This window comes from Gopherus flavomarginatus, chromosome 9 (genome assembly GCF_025201925.1).
Source record: "Gopherus flavomarginatus isolate rGopFla2 chromosome 9, rGopFla2.mat.asm, whole genome shotgun sequence".
NCBI lineage: Eukaryota > Metazoa > Chordata > Testudines > Testudinidae > Gopherus > Gopherus flavomarginatus.
The window spans coordinates 13,355,686-13,382,260 of NC_066625.1; the positions used below are offsets into that span (position 1 = coordinate 13,355,686).

At 43.6% G+C, this 26,575-nt stretch overlaps 1 protein-coding gene across 1 annotated transcript in view; it reads left to right on the forward strand.

Annotated features, from left to right (window-relative positions):
- The window catches only part of ADAP1 (ArfGAP with dual PH domains 1), a 101,973-nt gene that overhangs the window by 10,795 nt on the left and 64,603 nt on the right, over window positions 1–26,575 (forward strand). Inside the window, exons 2-4 of the mRNA XM_050966354.1 lie at window positions 7,722–7,852; window positions 10,415–10,506; window positions 23,529–23,611. Of these exons, the coding sequence (XP_050822311.1) occupies window positions 7,722–7,852; window positions 10,415–10,506; window positions 23,529–23,611 (306 nt within the window). The remainder of the gene's footprint in view (window positions 1–7,721; window positions 7,853–10,414; window positions 10,507–23,528; window positions 23,612–26,575) is intronic.

The window sequence follows — 26,575 nt, forward strand, 5'->3', positions numbered from 1 at the left end:
GAGTCAGCCTCTGACAGGTTTATTCTTGTGGTTAAACACATGCTTTGCTGCCGGTGATGTTTATATTTGAGTCTTCTTCATGTGTTTGTGAAAGAAAATCAGTTAACCGCACTTTCTGCACATCTTGGATGTGCAAGAGCCTAGCCAGGCCCCAGAGGGCCTTGGTTCAAAGAATAGGTTAGGGGTGCCCTTCCCAATTCCAAAATCTAAAATTTTGCTTTCATTTACCAACTTGGAAAATCAGAACATATCCATCTTTTCCACAAATCCATGAACACAATATCTAGGCTGTTCCTATACATTTTTGCAGGGTGTCTACACACACAAACATTCTATTTACATATTTATATAAAATTTAACTAAAATTGTTGTTTTCTGGGTTTTGGGTTGAGAACTATATCAAGCTTTTCTATCTTAAAGAGTAACTTGCAAAGTAACCATCAGGAAATTCAAAACATAAGGCTTCTGTGGCAACATTAACTCAGCCATGTGGCACATTCGTAGCAATTTATATTCCTTTCTCACTCTTTACTATATATTTTATAACACTTTTTTTTTTGTCAAAGCTATACAGTCACAGGTAACGTTGTTGTAATGCTTATAAAGATGAAAGTGAAAAAGGATTAAATGTTTCATTGCTTCTAACACCATTGTAGAGTAAGACTGAAAGAATTTTAAACATCTAGTTTATTTCTCCACACTAAAGCATATTGAAATGGAAAGAATAAAAAAAAGCCAAATAATACATTCAACAAAGCAAAAGTAAAGGATATTGGAGAGTCTGTGAATAGCCCCATGTGGAACAAATGGGGAATTCATGGGGAAAATTGGGGAGCTCATCACCACAGATTTATGAGGTTGCCAGATAGACAAAGGCAAAATGGGAGGAATAATGTCTATTTTTATTGGAATTTTTGAAGTTTAGCATTTATAAGTGCTACTTCCTTCCTCGGATATTAGTTTAGGTTAAAAATTGCTAGCGGACTATTTAAACATTGTTACTATATAACAGGGCTCGGCAACCTTTCAGAAGTGGTGTGCCGAGTCTTCATTTATTCACTCTAATTTAAGGTTTCATGTGCCAGTGATACATTTTAACGTTTTTAGAAGGTCTCTTTCTATAAGTCTATAATATATAACTAAACTGTTGTTGTATGTAAGGTAAATAAGGTTTTTAAAATGTTTAAGAAGCTTCATTTAAAATTAAATTAAAATGCAGAGCCCCCGTGACTGGTGGCCAGGTCCCGGGCAGTGTGAGTGCCACTGAAGATCATCTCACATGCCGCCTTTGGCACGTGTGCCATAGGTTGCCTACCCCTGCTATATAAGGTTTTTGTTCTCTGGGGTTACAGGTTAGCTTGATGATAAAACTGTGTCAACCATGTAAAATTGCTTAAAAGCTTGTATGAAAAACTCTTAAGTGCACTCCAGATTTTTTAAGAGCCTCTCTACCGAGAGAGAATATTTATTAACAAATTGATATAGTTCTTTATAATAACTACACACAAAACCCCCAAGAGGCCAAAAAAGGGTTTAGAAGAGTTTGTTGAAAGGACTTTCCTGTAGTTTCACTTTTTGTTTTGTCACATGTGTAAGTGGGGGAATGGTCCCACTATTGTGGGGAACTTTCCTGGCTTATACACTACCCCAGTGAAGTGAGCTAGCGAAAGGATCTGAATCCCTGCTCCTACTTCCTTTATCCAGAGCCCTGCCTGACCTCAAGGGCTCCCCTTCCACTCCCCTGTGTGGCAGAGTCCTTGTAACCCCAACAAGGCTGGGCCCAGGATTCCTGGGGGCTCAACCCCCAACCCTGCTGTGGTAACTTAGGACAGGGGCTAGGGTGTCCCCACTCCGGGGTGCTCTCTCAGTACTGGATGCTCCCCAGACCCACTGAGCATTATATACAATTCAAAGCAAATACAATTTATTAAACAGCAATCAATAAAAAAACAAGAAAAAAATGGGAAAGGTTAAAGGAAAACACATAACCCTGTCCTGTGGCATGGGGACATCACAACTGGCGTCTCTGGAATGTAAGGGAAGTTCAGTCTGTTCCTCACAAGTCCCAGGCCCCTTCTCAAGCCCTGGCAATGCTGCAGGGATGCTGTGGGTCGGACACTTGCTCTGATGGTGGCCACATGCTCTCAGGCTCTAGATGGCTGGACCCTTCTTCCTAGCATCGCCCCCACCCCATCGGGGTTATGATCCCCCTCCAGTTCTGGCCTGCAGGGCCTCTTGGCTGAGGCGTCTCCCTGCGCTGGGCCTGTTGCCCAGGGTCCCCCTCGCTCTCCCTAGCTGCTCACCGCACCCAGCTCCGGACTGCTCCAGCCCCAGCTCCACTCTGCATCAGCTCCAGCTCCAGACTGCCTCAGCACAGCTGCTGCTGCTCTGCCGTCAACCCCCCAGGCTGCTTCTCTGGCCCCTCTGGCTCTGGCTGCTACAGTTCTCAGAGGCGGCTCCAGACCCCAGCACGCCAAGTGCGTGCTTGGGGCGGCAAGCCGTGGGGGGGAGGGCACTCTGCTGGTTGCCGCTAGGGCCGCAGGCAGGCAGCCTTCGGTGGCATGCCTGCGGAGGGTCTGCTGGTCCCGCGGCTTTGGTGGACCTTCCCGCAGGCGTGCCTGCGGAGAGTCCACTGCTCCCGCGGCTCCACCGAAGCTGCGGGAGCAGCGGACCCTCTGCAGGCACGCCTGCGGGAGGTCAGTCGGAGCTGCGGCACCGGCGACTGGCAGAGCGCACCCCCGCAGCATGACGCCATGCTTGGGGTGGCGAAATGGCTAGAGCCGCCCCTGACAGCTCTGCTCTGTGGGCTGCTTCTGTGACTCTGCTCCCAGCACTGATCTGCTTCCTGGGCTGCTTTTCTGGCCCCTCTGGATCTGGCAGGGCTCTGCTCCCCAGCTCAGCTTGGGTCCTTGCTCTCTCCTTAGCTTGACCCCACTCTGTCTGACCCAGGCAGTTCCAGCTAGGGTGACCAGACAGCAAGTGTGAAAAATCGAGATGGGGTGGGTGGGTAATAGGAGCTTATATAAGACAAAGACTCCAAAATCAGGGACTGTCCCGATTTTATAGGGACATCTGGTCAACCTAATTCCAGCTCACACGGAGCGTGGGACCCCTCCTCCGGCCACCTGACTCCCTGATTAGCCTGTCCGCCCTGTCAATCAGGCTGACCTGGAGCATTGGCCTCTCCCCATTATTCCTGGGGTCTGTCAGTCTCAGGATCCTGACTTCCCATTGGTCTTCCCCTTTCTTTTGGCACTGGGAATTAGCCCACCAAAACATCTCCACTGAATGTTAGTAAGGAGACAACACCCCTTACATATGTATGCTAAGTGCTTTGCTGACAGCTCGGTATTGTAAATGCACAAGCAAACTTGCAACATACTTTGCTACATATACTTAATTTTGTTTTGATAACTCATGAATTAATTTAGCACCAATTAAGGTTTGTTTACACCAAATTAGACCAATGATTCATGCCACTGTCTGAGACAGGATACCAGACTGCAAGTACAAGATGCTTCACCGGAAGGTGTAATACCACAGCGAACAACCACAGAATAACCTCTCCATAGGGAAGTGTGTTCCAAATCCCAGCAGTTAGTCATTGGTTTAAACACTGAAGCATAAGAGAGATAAATATTCATTTTTTAAAAATCCTACGTGAGAAATTTCAGGGAGATCTAACAAAGCTAGGTGATTGGGCAACATGATAACAGACAGATGAAGTTCAGTGCTGACAAATGCAAGTTAAGGCACGTTGGAAAGAATAAATCTGAACTACTCATACACACTGCTGGGTTCTACATTGCTGACTACTAAATTAACAGGACAGAAACCTAGGCATCCCTGTGACAAGTACAATGGAAATTGGAAATCTTTGCTCAGTATGCTGGGGCAATCAACAAAACAAAGAGGTAGGATATATAGGGACATCCCACAAAATACTAACGTTAGCATAACACCATAGATGTGGACACTGTGTCCTCAGCTCAAATAGTGTGTGCAGCCCAGGTAATCCTCCCCCCGCCCCCCAACCTCCGAAATAGAAATAGCAAAACCAGAAGGGGTTCGGAGTGATAATGAAAGTGATTGAGGCAGGCAGAGACTGTTGCATGAAGAGAGAATTAAACTGTAGTTGACAGAGGAAATTAATCAGAGGGGACTTAAGAAAGGTGCACATAATAATTAATGGTAAATTGGGGGCTGCTCTTTACTGCCACCCATGCAAGTGGGACGCTCATGGCATTGGAGAGGCAGCAGATTTAAAAAGGCTACAGATATTTTGCTTCACACAACATATTGTTAAAGTTTCACAGTTTGGTAGACAACGAACAAGAATTATCCAATTATATGAATAACTAGAAGATTCACGGTTATTGTCAGTAGTATTTAAAAAATGAAGAATTTGTCCACCTGAGGAAATTGACTGGAATACCTGTTCTGGAATAAAGTGATTTTTATTTCAAAATAGCTGGAAGAGCCGCCCTGCTCTGTTTCCCCTTGTAGTCTTCCAAGAGTTTGTCTATGAAACCTCATGTTTCTGGGCACAAACAAAGCAATAAGTGGGGCTTGGGTGGATGCACCTTCCTCAATGAATGGATTCCCATTTGCTCGAGTTTCTTGATCTAGTTCTGAAGCATCAACCCCAGCTGGAGGCAGGATAGTGGCCTGGCTGCTGTGTAGGGCAGTTCTTGTGTCACAAGCTGGTGTCCCCGTTGCCAGGCAATGTCCTGCGGCAGGTTGTCCTGCAGACTGCTCACATGCGGGCTGTAAGTGCCTTGCACATCCTGGGTAGCGCCAGTTCCCCGTTGAGCACCTGGGCTGCAGCAAGGCAGCAGCTGTGGGGCTAGTGGTTTGTGGGCGAGAGGGTTGCAGCCTCATGACAGAGACAGTGGTGGGGGATGGGCAGGGGCTGATTTCTAACACACACACTGCTATCAGAATAAGAGACACCGATACCGATATGTGTCACAGCACATCCCTGTGGGAGATATCAGAGAAATTGACTGTCGCCCCAGACATGGGCTGCCCTGGAGATGGCCCCACCCCCAACAACCTTTTCCCTGGAGCCATTCAGCTCAACCACAGTTGGGCCTGAGGATCCCCCTTTGGTCCCTTGCACTCCACACCCCTGCCCTGCACCCCCAGTCCAGCTTAGCCTGCACCCGCTGGTCAGCCCCCTGTAACATCCACACCACCCAGTGCACCTGCCACACTTTTCCAGATGAGCTCCTCACTGCCTCAATGTGTGAGTCCAGACAGTAGCGGCCGGGGCAGGGGCTAGGGTCTTCCTGGGCAGCAGACTTGTGTGGGGATTGGACACGGACCAGTGGGTGGGCAGGGCGCTGACCTGGAGTCAGGTGGTTGCTATACTTGTGGCTGAAGCCCCAGGTAGCAGCACACTGCTGGTACTGGCAGGAGCAGCTCCTAGCCACTCGATGTCTGAGGAGTTGTGGCCTTGATCTTACTCATGCTGGGGATGAGGAGTACCTGGGGTGGGCGCGGAAGCGTTTCCCCGGCGGGAGGCCACATTCTGCTCTGTCCTTGGAGCCTCTTCTGCCAATAGGTAGACTGTGGCCTTACTACAAAGGAGCTGAAGGTTGAGTGGGCCCCTCAAACCTCATGGGCACTATTATTGTACTTTGAACTCACTTACTGTTTGAAGCACATAGATTCTGGGAGGTACCATAGAACAGGATTTAATTCTACTGGTATATACTGAGATCACCTGATGCAAAAAATTTAAGTGTCTTTGTTTACACGCCTCTCAAATATTTTAATTACCCTGCAGGTATGTCTATAATCTAGCCCAGTAGTTTTCAACCTTTTTTCATTTGCAAACTCCTATAAAATTTTGAATGGAAGTGTGGATCCCTTTGGAAATTTAGACATAGTTTGTGGAACCCAAGGGTTTGCAGAGCACAGATTAAAAACCATTGATCTAGCCCCTGGTAGCATCTTTGTTACCTTTGTGGTGGAAATATATGGGACCTGCATCACTCCACCTAACTCAACAGAGTAACACAAATGTAAGTGGGAGGAGAACCAGACTGGTGGTGCTGGCTTATGAAAATTGTGTTCCTCTCTTAGGGCCTGATGCTGCAAAGTGCTGAGCACTTGCAACTCCCATGGATCTTGATAGGGCTGGAGGGTGCTTGGTGCCAGACAAGATGTGCTCAGCATTTCACAGGATCATGGATATAGTCCAGGCTTGAGCCTTGGTTGTGTCCCAGAGCCTCCCAGGATGGTAGACTCCACAAAATGAAAGGAGCCCATAGGGTCTGGAAGCTGGATTCCAACCCTGTGACAGTAGAATTGTCACTGGTTCTTGGGACTAGGGTCTCCCTGGGAATAGGATTTCTCCTCCTGTGCAGATGTGACAGAACTTGTAGAATAAAATGGGGCATAGCGGTCATAAAATGAGTTTGACCAGGCAATTCATTTTGCTTAATTGGTTTTAAATCAGAACAACAAAACTGCAGGTTGATGTGGATAACCCATATTCCTCTTTTGGCATGTTCCTGGGGATGCAGCTCATGGTCCTCTCCTTAAGACAGACTCTGCCAGTGGATCCCAAGGAACAGCTCCAAGCTAGCATGAGAGAACCACAGAGACTACCTACAGTTGAGTTTCTTTGTCTAACCCCTCCTAACCCGATTCCGGTTGTTCAGCTGCACTAATTGCAATACAAGGGGGCCATTAAATATGCATAAGGAGAAAAAAGCACAATCTCTTGCCTTTAATAAATAATTACTGCTCTGTATAGAGTAAATGTTTAGCATAATTACTACAAGAGAATAAACAAATTATATCAGTTTTCCAGAAAATGATAGTTCACCATATTCATTAACAGCCTGATCCTGTGAGGGGCAGAGTGCCTCACTGCTCCTGCTGACTAGGGTGGGGTGGGGGGAGGGGTTAAGAAGGAAGCTCAGCTGCTCCAAGGAGGCAATTTGCATTTAAGTTAGAATAGCAAGTGCTGACATTTATTACTGGGCATTCAAACAGAGATCATTGCATTGGCATTAGCACTGACGCAGTGCAAGACGCTGGCATGTGTGTCCTGCTGTAACGCCTGCTATTTTTCTCTGTTAATCTCCTTCAATTACTTTAACCCTGCATTTATCAGTAGAACGTGACGTCTCTCATTTGTGGTGCTAAGGAAAAAAACCAATTCAGTGAGAGTGGAATCAAGTTTAAAGTGCCCTTGCTAGTTGTCAGCTCAGAGGCCGGCACTGTAAACAGTGGGGTGTTGCTCAGCAGAAATTCAGAGCTGTAGCTCAAACATTCATCTTCTGCTCAAGCAAAGCCTGAAAACCCTTATTATTGTGATGTGTGTGTTATAATAATTGTTTTCTGCAGTGCCTGAGCAGCTTAGTGGGACATAGGTTTTATCATAAAAGTTAGAATTTCTTCTCTTCGTTTCATGAACAAATGCTGACAATGAAGAGAGATGAACTTTACAGTGGTTAGGTTCACTATGACTGTGCATGCAAATCCAGTGACTGTGCATGGTCATTTTCAATGTAAATGAGACACATAACTTGTCTGCCTTTTGCATGTACATTAGCACATCAGATGCCTTCAAAATCAGGCTCTGTCTCATAAAGCCCTTCTGGTCTCTGGGGGATCTCCAAATTCCACTGTCTTTTAGTCCACTCGCTAAATTCTGTACTCCAATAAGCGGTACTAAAGCAATACTATTTTCTTTTGTCTTTCAGATCCAGACTGGGCATCGCATACCCTAGGAGTGTTTATCTGTTTAAATTGTTCAGGAATCCATCGCAATATCCCACAAGTCAGCAAAGTGAAATCAGTCCGTTTAGATCCGTGGGATGATGTTCAAGTTGAGGTATACATTATTTTTTTAACAAGTCACAAAAAATGTGATCCCATTTTTGACAACCTCAAATAAGTAGCAATGTTGGGCATGTTTTATTTTCTCCCACAGAAATCTTGACTTTTTTTCTTTTTTGGTGTGAAAATTGCAAATTTCAAAAACTTTTAACCAGTCCTGATGCTAACTCATGTAATTTTAATTGCATTCTGTCATCTCCAGTATGTTGGCTATTTGGGCCTGAAAGTCCTCGAATCCCATCTTACAGAATTGGGCTCTTACATTGCGCTCTCTGTAACAGAGACCTTAACTCTTCTCTGTATGAAAAACACCTCGCTAGCTGGCTGTGGTGTCATAATAATAATTAATAAATCTAACTAGAAAACCTGTAGGCTCTCATGTATATTGTACTCCAAGGTATGAGCAGTGCTACCAACTCTCAATTTCATCATGAGTCCTATGATTGGTGTTTTTTCTTAAAGCCCCAGCTCTTGGAGTCATGTGATATATATCAGAAAATGAGCTTTCATTTAAAAAAAAAAAAGTTTCCAGCCTTCATGGCTATAGAGAAAAGTTAGAATACAGGAACCCTAAAGCCTCAAACCATATAAAAGAACCCTAATGTTGTTATTTTTAGAGACTTGTGATTTTATGCAAATATCATGATTTTGGGGGTTTTACTCATGTTTTTTGAATGCATAAGAACCTCTGGGAGGAAATACAGCTTCATAGAGAGCAGAGGCTTTCTCTATGTTTATGTTTATCATTGAATTTGTACTGAATTTTGTGAGCAGGTATGTGTCTATCACTGCACAGTTTTCAGCTTAGCAATTTCTATCCTCGATCAGAAGGGAATGAGGACAGATGCTGCCATGACAGACTAATTAACAAGTCCATGTTCCAGCGTTGTCGGTTCTGATGTAGTTGTAGGATGAAGGTTTAAAGTCACTTTGAAACTAAACTGTCAACCTGCGTCCTGTAGTTTCTTCTCCAGGAGACCAAGGTTCTAGCCTTCCTTGTGATGCTGCTTTCGGGTAAAACTTTGGACAAGTTATGTAAGCCTAGGGTTTCAAAAGTGGGTATTGACTTTGATTCTTCCATTCCAGGGACCAGTTTGAGGCATGTGGGATGTGATTTTTTCCAGGAATGATGAGCATCCATACCTCCTTTATGGGTGCTGAGTACCACTGAATATCACACACAAGGTGCCTTGAGCTGGTCACCCAAACTCAGAGGCCACTTATGAAAATATTGCATGAAATCCTGGCTCTTTGATGTCAATGGAAAAGTTCTCATTGACTTGGGTCAATGGGGACAGGATTTCATCCCTTGATCATAACCTCTCTGATCCTCATTTTCCCTGAATGTGAAATAGGGGTGGTGTGTTGATCAATTACATTTTGCCTGCAAACTGCTATGAGTGCAAATTACATTTGTGCCATTGAGTGTCAGAGGCAGGGGAACAGCTGCTTCTCCTTCTCTCTGCGGTATAGCACCAGGAAGCGCACTCCACAAAGGCACGTACCTATGGGGAGTGAGCATAGTGAGACCTAGAGGCTGGTCAGGGTAATCATTCGCTGGTGAGTATTGCAAGGGCTCTTGTCAATATAGCTCTTAAATTCTGCTTCCTTGTATAACAGTGGGGCTGGAATTGGATTAAGACACAAACTAATTGCTGAGTCCAGCACATCCTCATGCACCATCAGCCACAGGGGACTCTTCCAGGAGATATAGGTTACTGGAGTGGCTTTGCACAGAAGCGTCACCCTTCTTTTTTATGCTGATCACTTAATGTTTTGCAGGGAGCAAAAGTACGTACAGATTTCTTTAAAACAATAATAAAATCAGAGGATCTTTTTCTGACTGTGTCATCTGGCTAGGGTAGAAATGTTAAGGAGCAGATTCAGTGCCAGATTCTGCCATTGAACATGCCCAAATGAAGGCAGAATTCGGCTTGGAGATCTGCCCTTAGTTACATGCATTGACGTACCATTGAAACCAGTGGGGATCACGCATGTGACCAAGGGCAGAATTTGGCCCCAGGGATGTTAAGGGGATGAAATGTCCAATCTTGATGGAAGAGGTTGTTCCCAAGTTTGTAGCAGCCTATGTAGTCACCTGCCTGAGACATGGAAGCCCACTTAAATAGCAGCTGGACTTGAGTGACTTGAGGGCACTCCTTCTGTATATGAGAAACAAACTGCTCTGGGCCATTCCATACCAGATGTACATCTGTTGGTGTTGAGAAAGCGGCTCTTTATCTTCTGTGCCTCTCTTTCCCTATCAGTAAAATGGACATAATGATACAACCTGGCAACAGAGAGTGAAACGAATGGAACATCTACAGGGTGCTTTTCAATCCTCTGATGTAAAGTGCTATAGAAGTGCAATCTATGGGTGCTATCATGCAGATACGCTACTACAAGATCTTCCATAAGATGCCCCAATGGACTGTTGTCATACGTGTGTGCAGAACTGGGTACTGTTACTACTCTGTAGAACCAGACACGGGTGAAGGAACCAGAGCTAAAATTGCTTAATTTTTTTCTCTCTCTTTTTTTTCCTCCTCTCTTACAGTTTATGGCCGCAAATGGAAACAATGTAGCAAAAGCAAGATATGAATCTAAAATACCACCATTTTATTACAAGCCAACATTTCCTGACTGTCAGTAAGTAACTACATATTTTCACTGGTAAACAACATTTGTTTGTGCAACTGCAGTCTCTGTAATATTTTAGTTTTCAGGGTTTTGTTTTGTTTTGAATTCACAGCGGGGTTTGTTATAAAGGGCCTTGAGAAGTTCCAGTCCTCTGGATTTATATGGTAGGCTAGTAATAACTATAACTGGATGGGGCAGGGAAGAGTCAATAGATTGCTCATTCCCTAGACCCTTTCAACTTTCTAAGGCTATAAAAAGGTCAATTTTTCACTATGATTTTTAGACTCTCCCACCTTTTTAAATAGCCCTTCTGCATGAAAACATGGACCTAAATGTGATATACTAGATGCTATGTAGTTATTTGTAATCTCAAGATGCTCTTTTCCGTAGTGCCAAAGCTAGCATCGTATCCCCAAGACATAATCTTCCAGGATAGGACAATAAAAGAGAGATTCTACACAGTACTGTGCGGGTAAACACTTAGAGTGGTGGAATCCAACATGATGAAGGTGCCGTTGTATGTCCAAAATTACCCTGCTCCGGCATTTCGAGGGAGGGGAGAAAATCGGTTTGTTGCTTGTCTGATTAGACTCCTCCCTAGGGCCTGATCCTGCAAAGACCAGTATGCTCTTGACACCAATTGAAGCCAGGATTGGGCCCCTGGAAGTCAGTACTTCCAGGAGCGAGGTCATAGTGTTGGCCAATTGGCAAATGACAGCACCACTTTGTCACCTGTCATGGATCGACAAGATGTGTGCTCTGCCCTAGCTTTTAAACTGTCCCTTGGAGGAACCCCTTCTGTGTGGCAGACCTTCCCCTCCCCTCAAGAGGTCATACTTGTACTTAAGGTTGGGCCACATGGTCTCACTGCCTCTGAGACTGAGGGTACAGGCTGGTCTATACTAGGGGAGGGGATCGATCTAAGATACGCAACTTCAGCTAGGTGAATAACGTAGCTGAAGTTGAAGTATCTTAGATCGAATTGCCTACCGTCCTCATGGCGCGGGATCGACGTCCGCGGCTCCCCCTGTCAACTCCGCTACCGCTGTTCACGTTGGTGGAGTTCCGGAGTCGACAGGAGCTCGTTCGGGGATTGGTATATCGCGTCTAGATGAGACGCGATATATCGATCCCCGAGAAATCGATTGCTACCCGCCGATACGGCGGATAGTGAAGACATAGCCTACGTCTACAGTACGAAATTAATTCTAACTTATTTTATTTGAATTTTTGGAAGCGATTTTATACATTTGGTTTTGTGTGTCCCCACTAAAGCGCATGAATTCTTCAGAGTGCATTCACAGTACTGAGGCTAGCATCGAATGTCAGAGTGGTGCGCTGTGGGAAGCTATCCCACAGTTCCCACAGTCTCTGCCGCCCATTGGAATTGTGGGTTAAGCTCCCAGGGCATGATGGGGCAAAAACATTCTCGCAGGTGTTTCTGGGTGTGTGCCATCACTCGCTCCTCCCTCTGTGAAAGCTACAGCAGATGCCATACTACCAGCAGACCGTGCAACACGATGCACCACCTGTTTCCTGGTACTATGAATCCACCTCGCATGTCCCCTCATCTTTCTGTCTTTCCCTCATGGCCTGGAGACTTCAGCGTACATATTTGCATTCCTTTTTTTGGAACGTAGTTCTGCCATAACAGACTTGTCTCCCCAACATGTGATGAGATCCAGTACCTCCCGTTCGGACCATGCTGGAGCTCGTCTGCGAATCCGGGACTGCGTGATCTCCTGTGATGTTTGATTACAGGGCTGGGCACTCAGAACATGCCAGGATCTGTTCCTGCCTCTGCCTGGCCTTAATGCTTTGCTTGCATGCATCAAATGTTGAGCCAGACCTTGTAAATCCTGCTCGTGTGAGTAAGTCCCATTAATGTCAGTGGGATTTCCCCTGTGATGAAGAGCTACGTTCACAAATAAGTTTGGAAGACAAGGCCTATTATTTAATCAGGCCTTCTAGTCCCCCCGGGAAGCTATGTAAATATGATTGCATCCCAGCCGAGGTTTGGAGGAAGTGAAGTGACTTGTCCAAGGTCGCACGGCCCAACAGTGACACAAGCTGGTGCTGCCTGCCTGCCATTCCCATGCTGAATTGACAAGAGCACAGCGCCCACCGCCCCCGCAAGCCACTGAGTCTTTTTGACCCAATTTCCCTGTTCACAAGTAGTGACAATAATATTTACATGATCATCCCCAAGGTTTCTCATGCAGTTTTGATTGACCTTTGGTTAAAGACACGTCTTGGTGGATAGCCAAGTTTTTGTTCGCCCCTGGGGTGGTCCCTTCAGACAGGTTGCACTGTGCCTAAGGAAGGGACAGGGCTCTTCTAAGAATGGTGTTTATTGACACCAAGCAGGGGCGGCTCCAGGCACCAGTGTACCAAGCGTGTGCTGGGGCGGCAAGCCTTGGGGGGCGGCCTGCTGGTTGCTGTGAGGGCAGCAGTCAGGCTGCCTTTTGTGGCATGCCTGCAGGAGCTCCGCCGGTCTCGTGGCTTCAGCAGCAATTCGGCAGTGGGTATGCCGAAGGCGTGGGACTGGCGGACCTCCCGCAGGCATGCCATCAAAAGCCACTTGACTGCCGTGCTCGAGGCAGCAAAATACATAGAGCCACCCCTGACACCAAGCAAGGGATCCAATCGTGTCCGGCTCCCCAGGTGCATATGGAGAAGAAAGGGCACAATAGCCTTCCCTGTCAACTTCCCAGCCACTCCTTTTCCCCATGGATAAGCAGTGCTGGCCATGGAGGGGAGCACCCCTTACTGAATGGTTTAACAGCCTCCATCCTCTTACAGACTGGGTAACACCCTTGAAGCATGTCTCCCAGAGTCCCCACTGGAGCGGTGCAGCTCTGCACTGCCCCAGTGCAAGGCTGCAGCTTCCTAACTCAGCTCACCCTTATGGATTAACTGCTGTGGGAATGGTTGCCATCATTCGGCTCTGTGAATGTGCGAGAAGAAACTGCTGCTGATTTTCTCTCTTGGGTTGGTGGACTGAAATCAACAATCTATTTACAGCTTCTTGAAAGATTCTGTGCAGAACGTTAGTCATGTTCATTTTCCTGCCTTAGCATCTCTTGTGATACAGATGAGGAAAGTGATCTGAAATCCAGTTGTCCTACCAGTATAGACAGAAATTACTTGATTCCAGTGCAATTGAGACTCCAGGATAGTCTGTAGGTAGAAGAGCAAACTGTCCACTTTAGGGCCTGTGGCCACGTCTGCAGCTGTTTCCAAGCCCAGTTAGTCTAGCTCTGTTTGCTGCATATCAGGCTTTCCTGGGCAGAGCCTAACACAGGCCAGATGCTGGCAGTGTTTCATCCATTGTGTTGTCTGTACTTACTCTGAGCAAAATTAGACAATACTGTGCTTTAAAACACACTTGGACACTGTCTACAAATGCACTCCATAGCATCCTCTCAGGCGATTCCATGTGCTTTGGGTGTTTACATGCTAGCTTATTAAACTGCCTAGCAACGTCAAGAACAGTAAGGCAACAATCCATTGTTCCTGGTGAAACTGAGAGAGGCTTTCAATACAGTTTAAATTACAGGTGAGGTACATGAGTGGCCTGAGGCAAGCGACCCTTTAGAGATGGGCTAGGACAGGAAAACAGCTATCAGTCATCTGGCAGCCCACAGGCATCCAGGTTGGGTGTTCATTACTCACATTGATTTGCTACAGTATCTAGCCACCCCTTCTTGCTAGGGAGCAGAGGGCTATTCAGGAAACATTCAGACATGGAGGGTGTGATTGACATGCCTGTTCCTGCAGCCTCTGACTCGCAGGAGTGGTCCTACTGGGAAAGACTACACACTGACTACTCACGCTTCGCTATGAGCAAGGACTGCATGTGTGAGTAAGGATTTGTAGGATCAGACTCTAACCTGAGGAGCCTTCCAGCCCTGTGGACAGACTCACGCTAGCTGGAACTAGCATGATAAAAATAGCAGTGTGGACTTTGCACTTTGGGAGGTAGGTCAGGCAGTGGCTGGAGCCCTCAAGTCAGGGGCGCCAGAACATAGGATCCAGGGGGCCAGGACCCCATCGCTTTTACAAGTGGAAGGGCATAGTCTTAAGGGAGAGTAGGGGAGGGGGACAGGGGCAGAGAGGAGCAAGCGGCATGTGGGACCCGGGGGAAGAGGCAGGGTAAGGGCAGAGGTCCAGGGAAAGAGATGGAGTGGGGAGGGGTCCCCTTCTCAGGAGCTTCTGGCGTTCCTGCGTCAAGGCCACCTGACCCCCAAGGTCTGAGCTCAGGTGGTTAGCCTGAGTCTCCACCAGAGCTGCAACATCCACACTGCTCTATTTAGTGTGCTAGCTTGAGCCTCTGTAGTGTGAGTCTGTCTGCCTGGGCTGGGAGGCTCAGTCCCAGCTGCAGTGTAGACATACAGGTGAGCTGTGGATGAAGAAGGAAGCATACCAATACTTCTCAACAGAGGCAAAGACGAGTCTTAATTTGGCCACACAGGTGGTTGAAAACTGATTAGAAAAATACAGAAATGCTCCTCTATATATGGCTTTACTTTCTGTGGATGTAAATCCACACCTTCACTCACTACTTAGCAGCAGCAAGATGTTCAGATTGAGTCTTAATCCTACGGTGGCACTCCATGAGTTTGGGTGTGCCTAATGCTATAAGGGAAATCTAGTGTGTTGCCTCAGTCTATAAAGTTCTTTGGACCAGGTTTTGATCTTGATTATTCCAGGCTTTTGTTAATGTGAGTGAAAGCAGCGCCAAGCCCTTCATCTTTAACAACAACATATTTTAATGAATCAGCTTTCAGTGCCCAAGTGCTTATGGTGGGAGTGGAGGACACATTAGATTTAAATAAAAGCACAAAGTATCGTGGGCTGTTGCCATACCTGGTGTGCGATGAGATGACAAACCAGAGCGGTCAGGTGCTTTCAAATCCTCTAAGAAAAGCAACGTCCCAGTAGGGTCCATGCCCTGGATAGTCCTATGGATATAAAGAGAGATAATTATAGGTAGAAAAAAAGTGGTTTCTAATATCATTGCTGTTGTGCAATTATAAGTACTTTTAAAATATGTTCAGTCATTCAAAGCGCTGTTCTACTTGGAAAAGCAGCTATGTATATTTATTGATTTTTTTCCCCAGGTTTAATGTGCTCAATTTACAGATAGTTAGATGCTCCCTTATTCTGTTCTGTGTTTCTTTTTTTCCCTAACTACCAGCCCTGCAAACCCATGCTGGGCTCTGAAAGTAAAGCTGAGTCCTCCTCTGCCCATGCAGCAGCTGTAGCAGCATCAGTAATGTGGTTTCTGTTGGGCAGAATTTGGCAATTTTTTTTCCCTTTTGTCTGTGCAATCCCATTGTTTTTAGATCATGCCATCAGTTACAGCTGTGTAACTCTATTGCCCTAAGTGGATTTGCACAAATGTAACAAACTGGAATGTAGGAAGCTAGTCTATTGATGTTCTGCAAACAGAGCTAGGATCCAGCTCTCACACTTATAGCTGGGTCACCTCTTCAGACCTCACAAAAGCAAATGCAGTGGACTCATATTTATGTCTCTGAAGGCAGCAGGTGTGAAAACATGCATGGAACAGATCTGCTAAGGGAGAAGACTATCTACCCATTTCCATAGCCACCTTTGGGCCATAACCAAAGCCCAGTGAAGACAAGGGAAGGACTGCCATGGACTTTAAAGAGCTTTTGGATTAGGCCTATTAAGCGAGGCTCTAGCGGTGCATTCTGATTTGTGTTGTGCTTTCTAGCCATGCCACTGTAGTCTGTCTGTGTTAAGCAAGATTGTGTTGATTGCCCTCCACACCAGCTCTGGGATACCAGGTGTGATTTGTGGAGGACAATTATTTTATTTGGTTGTGTCATATTTTTTTAGAAATAAGTAAGTGAGAACTTCAGAAACCATCATAAATGGGCATTAGCTAATGTAGGTAACTATGGTGATGGTGACCTTGTCTTCTACATTTTGTACAACATGGAGCAGTTGTTGGGGCTCGATAAATCTTCAGGATATGGAGTGTTGCGGAAGATCTTTTGTCTCACAGGCCACATGCTTCTTTTAGCCAGGTCCCATGTTTGTGCCATTGTGAATTTTCCATACTTGAATCACACAACAGGTGGTCTTTTAACAAAAAACACGACTTTTTTTCTCATTTGGGTTTTTGTATCTTTAAGCAAGGCAGTTCTCACACAGAAGATGGAGTTTGAAAATTTGCTTCCCCCACCTATTAAAAAGGGTGCTACAGGGGGACTGGATGGTAACCTAAGCCACAGAGGGTCTGTGTCTGGTTAGTTGGCCTGTGGCACTTGACTGTGAAAACTGTAGACAATTAGCAGAAGTCTTGTGTCAAACTTAAAAAATAATAATAATAAAAAAATCCTCCATTTTTATTTGCCTCTGTGCTTCATCTGTTTTGTAGTGTGAACACATCCCATTAGGAGTCTTTTTGCATTTCACCTACGTATTCAGGTCCAACCTGAAGAGAAACATCATACAACACCGGCACCAATTTGGTGCTACTACACCTAGCCAGAACTACCTCTGCTACATCGGCTTAAGCTGCTCTGAGAAGAGGCAGTGAGGTCCAGTGAGTGAGACCCTGGACTGAGAATCAGGAGAACTGGGTAATACTCCCAGTTTACCACTGACTTGCTCTATAACCATTGGCAAGTCGTATCCCATCTCTGCTTGTGTTTCCCCATTCATGCTGTCTGTTGAGAGTGTAAGCTGTCCGAGGCACAGATGCTCTCTTGTTAAGTGTTTGTACAGCCCCTAGCACAGCAGGGCCCCAGTCTCAGTTTGGGGCCTCTAGGTGCTCTTGTAATAAAAATAATATGTCAGAGTAAGTCCTGCTTAGCACACAGAAGTGCAGTCCTGGTAAGGCAAACAGCAACATAGGTTGGTCTGAGAGGTTAGAATCTTCAAGGGCTGTGGGATACCTGCAGGTAGATGTGAGCCACAACACACTGCATGTGTTGCAGAATTAACCAGTTGTCGTTCTCCATAGCTTTACTGCCATACTGTCAGAAGTTCTCTGTGCAAACCCTAGTTGTTATCAACATATGGCTCTGAGGCACAGTTTCCAAATTGTTGCTTCCCCAGGTGAATGTTTCAGAAAGTTGTAAGCCTATGAAAACAAGGGTATGTCATGGAAACATGACAATAACCAGTACTACTGGAATCTGGTATCAGTACGAACAAGATCTTTCCTTTTAGCCATAAAACTTTATGGTTAAAGGGTTTCATTTTATATCTGACTCCTGCCTACTTACTAAGGTATTAAGGCCAATATTTTCAAAAGTCACCATTGGCTTTTTTGGGTGCCCAACTGGAGACTTTGTAAAATGACCTGTTTTCAGAGAGCAGATGCTCAGCACTTTCTAAATCAGAACTCTTTATGGTTTCTCAAGTTGGACATCCAGAATCACTGGTCACTTCTGAAACTCTTGTCTGAGTTTGGAAAGTTCTACTGGTACGTGATTGCTTGTCATCTACCCACTTTCCTTGATTCGGTGCTATGGGAATCTCCCCCCATACAAATCATCTTGTCTTTTGTCATAAATTCTAACAGCTATTCATTCATATCGATTCATTTAATTCACAGAGGAGTTCTGTGTTACAATAGTACAAATACGCAGGCTGTTTCCTGCACATTTCTAACCCAAATGCTCAACAGTCTCAAAAGTAATGCTGCTGTGAGCTAGATGTGGTGTTTAATTGGCCCACCTCTATGCAATGACTTTAACTGAGCAGGTGTTGTTTTTAACCAGAGTATGTGTTTTTTGTTTGCTTTTCTTTCTTCATATCTGTGACACTGAAGCTGGAGGGAGACCATTTATTCAAGGAAAATTGGCATTGGACTAGAGCAAGTTGAAAATTTTCAATCAAAAGAGTTTCTTGAAGGAAAACTGTGTTTTTGATTAAACAAAATTGTTTGTGAAATGTGTCTGCTTTCTGTGGAAACTTTTTTGTCAAAAAAACCCAGCACCTGAAAACCAAAACTTTTTCAATTCAGAAAGGACATGTCCCAAATCCCAATGCTTTGTTTTGGCTTGATTCAACATTAAACTGCACCCTTATGAGCCATCACAGTGCTACGTGGGAGTCATAGTTTTGGTGCCTTATGCCTCTATTTTCCTATATGGGCTAGATTTTTCTAGGTGAACTACATATCCCTAACCTACCGACCGCTATGCCTACCTTCATGCCTCCAGCTTCCATCCCGGGCACATCACACGCTCCATTGTCTACAGCCAAGCACTGAGGTACAACTGCATCTGCTCTAACCCCTCAGACAGAGACCAACACCTACAAAATCTCCACCAAGCATTCTCAAAACTACAATACCCGCATGAGGAAATAAGGAAATAGATCAACAGAGCCAGACGTGTACCCAGAAGCCTCCTACTGCAAGACAAACCCAAGAAAGAAACCAACAGGACTCCACTGGCCATCACATACAGTCCCCAGCTAAAACCTCTCCAATGCATCATCAGGGACCTACAACCCATCCTGGACAATGATCCCACACTTTCACAGGCCTTGGGTGGCAGGCCAGTCCTCGCCCACAGGCAGCCTGCCAACCTGAAACATTCTCACCAGTAACAGCACACCGCACCATAGTAACTCTAGCTCAGGAACCAATCCATGCAACAAACCTCGATGCCAACTCTGCCCACATATCTACACCAGCGACACCATCACAGGACCTAACCAGAACAGCCACACCATCACCGGTTCATTCACCTGCTCGTCCACCAATGTAATATACGCCATCATATGCCAGCAATGCCCCTCTGCTATGTACATCGGCCAAACTGGACAGTCGCTACGGAAAAGGATAAACGGACACAAATCAGATATTAGGAATGGCAATATACAAAAACCTGTAGGAGAACACTTCAACCTCCCTGGCCACACTATAGCAGACCTTAAGGTGGCCATCCTGCAGCAAAAAAAACTTCAGGACCAGACTTCAAAGAGAAACTGCTGAGCTTCAGTTCATCTGCAAATTTGACACCATCAGCTCAGGATTAAACAAAGACTGTGAATGGCTTGCCAATTACAGAACCAGTTTCTCCTCCCTTGGTTTTCACACCTCAACTGCTAGAACAGGGCCTCATCCTCCCTGATTGAACTACCTCATTATGTCTAGCTTGCCTGCATATATATACCTGCCCCTGGAAATTTCCACTACATGCATCTGACGAAGTGGGTATTCACCCACGAAAGCTCATGCTCCAAAACGTCTGTTAGTCTATAAGGTGCCACAGGACTCTTTGCTGCTTTTACAGATCCAGACTAACATGGCTACCCCTCTGATACACTACATATCCCATGATGCCTCAGAGCCACATGACCTCCACAATGCAAGAGAGAAGGCATGGGGCATCATGGAAGATGTAGTCCAACCAGGGAGAACAGGGGCATAAGGTATGCCAATTACACCTCCCATGAAGCACTGTGGCAGTGCAGGCAGATACAGTTTGTCAGACTGCTCCAAAATGGAATGTTCTATTTGGATTGACCCAATATTTCATTTCAATTTTTCCCAACCAAAACTTTACGTTTTCAGCCAAACATTTTTAGGCTTTCAACAATAAGCCTAAATGTTCCATGGAAAAATTGTTTTGATTAAAATGCATTTTTTCATCAACATTTTTCATGGGGAAAATACTCTATTCTCCAGCCAGCTCTTCATTGGACACGTCTGGTGTTTTTGCTTTATATTTTCAATGGAAAATGGCTTTGAAGCAGTGAGGAAGGGAGGAAGACATCTGTGACTTTCCTATTAATTTCATTTACATAAATATATTTTTCCCGTGATGTGGTATTTTTTAAAACATCATTAGACAGAGACTTGTCCTGAATCTATTCCAGCTACTTGTTTCATTTTAAATGGCATCTGACTCAGAACTAAAATGACTCAACTGACTCCATCTGGAACCTTTACTGCTGTCTCTTTGACCTGAAACCATCTGTTTTGTCAATGGCACATTCTTCATTTCCAAAGGCAAACAAGTAAACAAAATATTATGAGATTTGGAATTCTCAAGCACAACGCCATCTGACCCCTTCTTAGACCTCTAGTTCTGCCATCTCTTTCATATGGTAGCATATTCATGTTCTGTTTTCTCTTTCTCCTCCATTAAATGTTGCTTTCATTTGGATTTTTGATTTCTGTTTGCTATTGTGTTGATTACAGAACAAAGAGCCCACTACCATCTTTCTAGTGAGTTGCCAGGAATGACACGTTCCCTGTATCTAACAGTCTGGCAGACTTTAGGTGGGCTGCAAGTTTTGGATCAGATTGCAAATGCTGTGTATCTTCCTAGTTTAGAAATAGAAATTGGATCATCCCTAGAAATATCAACCTAATTAGTGGGCCCACTGGTCACTATAAACCTAATAAATGGCTGCAGTTATTTCTGCTTAGAGAACTCCTATTGATGTTAATGGGAGTTTTGCATATTTGGTCCTGTGTTGGCATGTATTGTCTGTTCCAACTTCTTTAATTCTTTACCCTTCAGTTTGGTTTATGTAGAGCCTGTGTCATGGTAAATACAGCTGAAATCAAACATGCAGAAATAAGTTTACAGCACGTATGTAGAGCAGCCCCAAGGGTGCGTTAAAGTGAAACATGGGTCTCATCCAAAGTCCAGTGAAAACAGTGGAAGGCCTCCCATTGGGATCAGTAGGCTCCATGTTCTGAAGCCTTCAATTAAGGCATGATCCTCATTGGTCCTAACCACTTGCAACTCCCGCTCACACCAGCGCAGAAATCCAGCCACGTAGCACTTTACAAACATAAGAAGACAAGATCTGTGCTCCTCTGTAGAGTGTACAGTCTAAATTAGCTACAAACCTAACAATTAAGGATCAGATATGAAAATAAGATGAAAAAGGATTTGGAGGCAGAGGGGGAAAGACAGACCCAATACATTTATATTGCAGTAATGCCTAGAGTTCACAACTAAGATCAGGCCCTGTTGGCCTAGGCACTGTCTGTATACACAGGGTATGTCTACACAGCATTTGAAGGTGTAGTGGTAGCACGGTTAGGCATGCTCATGCTAGCCTAAATTTGGGTAACAGCAGTAGTGTAGACATGGTGACATGGGCTTTGGTATGGGCCAGCCCCCAGAGTACATATCCAAGTTCCCTGGCAGGCTTGAACTCAGGTGGCTAGCCCAGGCCACCATGTCTACACTACTGTTGTTACCTGTGCTTGCTATATTAAAGATAGCATGGATATGCCTACCCGTGCTCCAGTCACATCTTCATTTGCGGTGTAGACACACCCATAATGAGAGTCAGCCCCTGCCCCAAAGAGTTTATAATCTAAGTAGATAAAACAGACAATGGATGGGAGAAAAGAAATATCACTATTCTCACATTTACAGACCAGGAAATGATTATACCTACAGGTATGGAGGGATATTCTCTTGTAAATTTGATTAAGTCGTTCACTGAAGCTAGAAATGAATTTTTTATGATGAATTTTGTATTTTTCATAAGGAAACAAGTAAAAACAAAAGATAAATGAATTACAGCTTGTATGTGCCACCCAAATACTGCACATTTCACAGGATATCCAATAAAATTATGCAATTACGCAACTTTACAACTTGTCAAAGTTGCAAGACCAGACAATACAGAATCAGGCAATATTACACAGACATAATACATTAGGGTGGGGTAACAATAAAAGAAAAAGACATACACAAATAGGCAAAAAAGGAAAAGAAGGAACAAATGGATGGGAAGAGGGAGGTGAAAAGGCAGAGAGGTCAGATGTAATAGAAGTCTGACATCATTTGAGCTATCTCAGCATTCTTTATCCAAATATATCAATTTTAAAAAAATTAACACTTTATTCCTCCTCTGAAGCATTTTTTGAGAATGAGGAAGTTATGCTAAGCAGATACTGTGTTTAATTTTCATAAAAGCATAAATACATGTTGGGTTTCCTTCCATGGACACATTATTTGTTTATTTGGTCACACAGATGTGATCGGGTTGAAGTGCAATGTGTTCAGCAAATGATGGGCAACTCTAACCCCATACGAAGCGATTGCTGAGTGATATTTTTGCTGAGATCAGTATAACCTGCTTCTAAATGTTCCACAAAGAAACAAACTTGGAGTAACATGTGCTGCTCTTAAGATTGTAGGTCAATAGACAGTTAGGGCCAATTAAAACAGTCTTGAGGCTATAGCAAATTCCCGGCCAAACTCACATACGTCCCCTGATTAATGCTAGCAGTCACTTTTTTTTATTTTAACTTATTTGTAATCTTTGATCTAAATGGTTTTTCTGGAAATAAAGATCTTGTGTGCCAGATAAATGACACCAGTTTCCTTTCTGGAGATTTCAGTTGGAAATGTAGGGCACTTAACAATAGACAGATGGTTTTCTACAAAGTTTTCTGCTATGCGCTTTGAGTTCATCTCTTTCACACTGTGGAGTACCTTCTCATGTTGATGCACAGAGATCTCTTTGCATAGGCTCCAGGCATTGAGAAGAGATGATACCTCTCAATCTTTAATTGCTAAAAAGTCAACCATTTGAATGTATTGTCATAGGCATGCCCGATTTCTGCTGTATACCGTCAGCGCTGAGACAATAGTCTCCTTTTGTTCCTGGATCGATCCCCCTTGTTAAAGAATTCAATCCAGCAAATGTATTTCCTGGCCCAGCATTCCAAACTGAAATGAAATAATATTTGAAATTACTCCTGTGTTAAGAAGGACATCTTGCACCGAGGCTAGGTGCTGAGTTACTCTGCTAATTTTTGCATATACATTTTTAAAAGTTCCATTAGAATTGTGTGTACAAGAATCAACTTGTGGTCTAAATGACAAACAGAGGAACAACAAGCCAAACCAATGACTCTGGCTGGCGTACAGTTTAATGTTTGGAGGGCTTTCAACTTGCACTCTCATTTCCATTGAAGAATTAATGATCATAAATTCTTTTTTAGCTTATTCTGGACTATGTCTCCTTTTCTGTGTGTGTGTGTGTGTTTTTTTTTTCAGACTGCTACGAGAACAGTGGATCAGAGCCAAATATGAAAGAAAAGAATTCATTTACACTGAGAAGCAAGAGCCTTATTCTGCAGGTAGTGAAAGAAATTCTCAGCAGATGATTTTTGCTGTGTACAAAAGCGTCCATTTCCTTTCTATGTTCTCCTTTTCTATAACACTGAAAAATTACATCGCCCTAGACAGGAGGAGAAAGTGCAACTCTTCGAGAAGAGACTCCCCTTGGGATTGGGTCAAGACTTTAAAGTCCGATCCAAAGCCCGGTGAAGTCAATAGAGGGGTCATTTCATTGACTTCAGTGGGCTTTGGACAATGCCTGTGACCAGAAAATAAAGTACAGATAGGATACTTTCTGGTAGCTGAGTGTGTTAATAGGAATTAAAATATAGGTCACTACTTGGTAAGAGTTTTCCATTGGGAAGAGTTTTCCATTTGGGTTATTAACTCATTTGGTTTTGTTGTGATGTCTTTGTACATAAGAATTTGGGGACAATATCTTTAAATTGTTTTTCATGCAAGGTGATGGTATATATATATATGTGTGTGTGTATGTGTGAGTACCATCCTCGTGTGTGTGTGTGTGTACACACACGTACATTCTCTTGTGAGTGGGGTCAAAAATTCAGCCCACATTTAAGTGCCATTAAGTGCAAGTTGACTGTTGTTTTTAACAAAATTAATTGGGGGGTTATTCTTTAGAATTATCACAATGATAGCTAAGCCATCTGATTTGATTCAAAAGTTGTGTGGCTCCTTCCTACCTCCCCATTAACTTCAGGCCAGGAGGTTATTACTTATGTATATAGGGACTGATCCTTCTCCCATTGCGGTCAATGGCAAAACACCCATTGTCTTCAATGGAGCAGGAGCAAGCCCATGGCATAGCAAGTTTACTGTTTGAAAAGGCTTCCCATGCAGCCATCAAAGTCTGTCTTCCAAATAGTTCAAATCTGTGCATGCAATGCAGTACAATACAGCGAGGAACCGTGGTGTTTGTAGATAGATTGACTTGTGGAACAGATGGATCTTCAGAAGAATTTGTTGGGGACCTTTTTAAGTGGAAGTTTGGGGTTTGGCGAACATTACTTTTGAGGCTGTTGTGGGTGAAGTAAAAGAAGGCAGAAAATTGGCTGGTTTCCTGCTCTTTTCTTTTCACCAGATGAAGGTGGCATTGAATTTATTCTGTATTTATATTGTACTGTTTTTTGTATTTTTACACCAGCTATGTGCATGGATGACACCGGAATAATTTTATTAACAAGGACCATGTTAGTGACGAAAAGGGTAAAATATTAATTTCATGCTGCTTGTGGAGCCTAATAATAAGCAGGTAGCACCAGTGATTTGCTGCTAATTGAGCCACAGTTACAATTTGACCTCATATATACCCAGTTTCTGTTCAAAGAATTTCTGCTTGGCCATTTTATGTTTATATGTCACTACATATAATGTACATATTAGAGAGAGAGTGAAAATATATATATAAAGTGATGTATTTGAGATTTTCAAAGCTAATTTTAATGGATTTTCAAAGCTAATTTTAATGGGTGGTATATATATCCTTTAAAATGGATCTATATATAAAAATCCCCTAGACAACTTTACTGTGCACCGAATATTAATCTTTAGTGTTAAGGCACTTTAATTACGTCTAACTTCAAACGCGTGAGTAATTTCGTTAACTTCCATAAAATGATTGGGGTTTAAAGTTAAGCATGTGCTTAAGTGCTTTGCTTTGGATTGGAGCTTAAGTGTTTTGAGAGTTCTAAATAGGTATTGTAGCAAGGATTCAAACAGGAGTTAATTTTAGCTGCATATTTTACAGGCATTGTCTGATAACTTCATTAGTCAGGAAAAGCTATGCATTGTTTAAGCACATATTGATGCACTCTGGTGTTTTTCTTTTTTTTATTTATTTTCGTATTTTTGGGTTTGTTGGTTTGTTTTTTGCTTTTTAAAAAAGTTTTCATGAAAAATTAAATAGAGAACAAAATAGAACAATGAGATATTTTTAAATGACAACCATTTCTGCCAGTCTCTAGACAAAGGAATGCCACTACATGCATATGTATTGCTTTATGCTTTTAGCTCATCTTTTTTGGAGGGAGGGAGAGAATTTGTGACAGTTAAGACCTGACACAGGCCCTATGTACATTAGCCACAAATGTAATCTAGAAATATTAGCCAAGATCTGCAGCCAATGAATGCACAATACAAATCAGCCATGGGCTTGCAAAAAAAACATGTTAGCCACTTTACTGTCCCTCAGTCCTGGGCCAGCTGCATGCCAGTCTGGTCATGTGGCACAAGTTAGAACAGCCTAAGAGCTGCTCTAATTTATACTGCCTGCAAATGGCTCCAAGATCAACTGCAGTTTGTCAAGATAGAGGAAAGTTCTGACTAGAGATGGTTGAAATTTGGAATATTCAGTTAACAGGAAATTTCAAAATTTGTTCTTGGTCCAAATCAGAATGAAAGCAAATATTTTCAAAATTTCCCATGAATCAGAATTTCCAAAAGATTTGTGTTTTGGAAAATGTTCCTTTTGGAATTCCAAAATTTCATTTTTATTTGTTCATTGTTATATTTATAATTTTTTACATTATTTCACAACATGGTACTACTAGTAATGCATAATATGTGCTACTGCTGCTGACTTGTCATAATATGATGTTGTAATTGAAATAGTCTTTTTATTTATTAATTTTCAGTCATTAAGGGTGGCTGCTGCCTAGTAAACGTTGAAATATTTTATCTTGCTTTTCTAGATCAAAGTTTCTACTGTCCCTGTTCTTATGAAACAGTTTGACACTTTGTGTCAACGACTCAACAGGAGCCACAAATTATGCACTGCTACTACCGACGTGTTATGAAATAATGTAAAAATAATTTGAAACTGACAAAAACCCATACAATAAAAATGAAACAAAATTTTGGAGTTCTGAAATGAAACTGTACCTAGTTTCATTCCCTGAAATGAAAATTGTCCTAAGGAAAAAGCTTGTCATTTGAGAATATTTCTTCCCATGGGACTGTTCTTT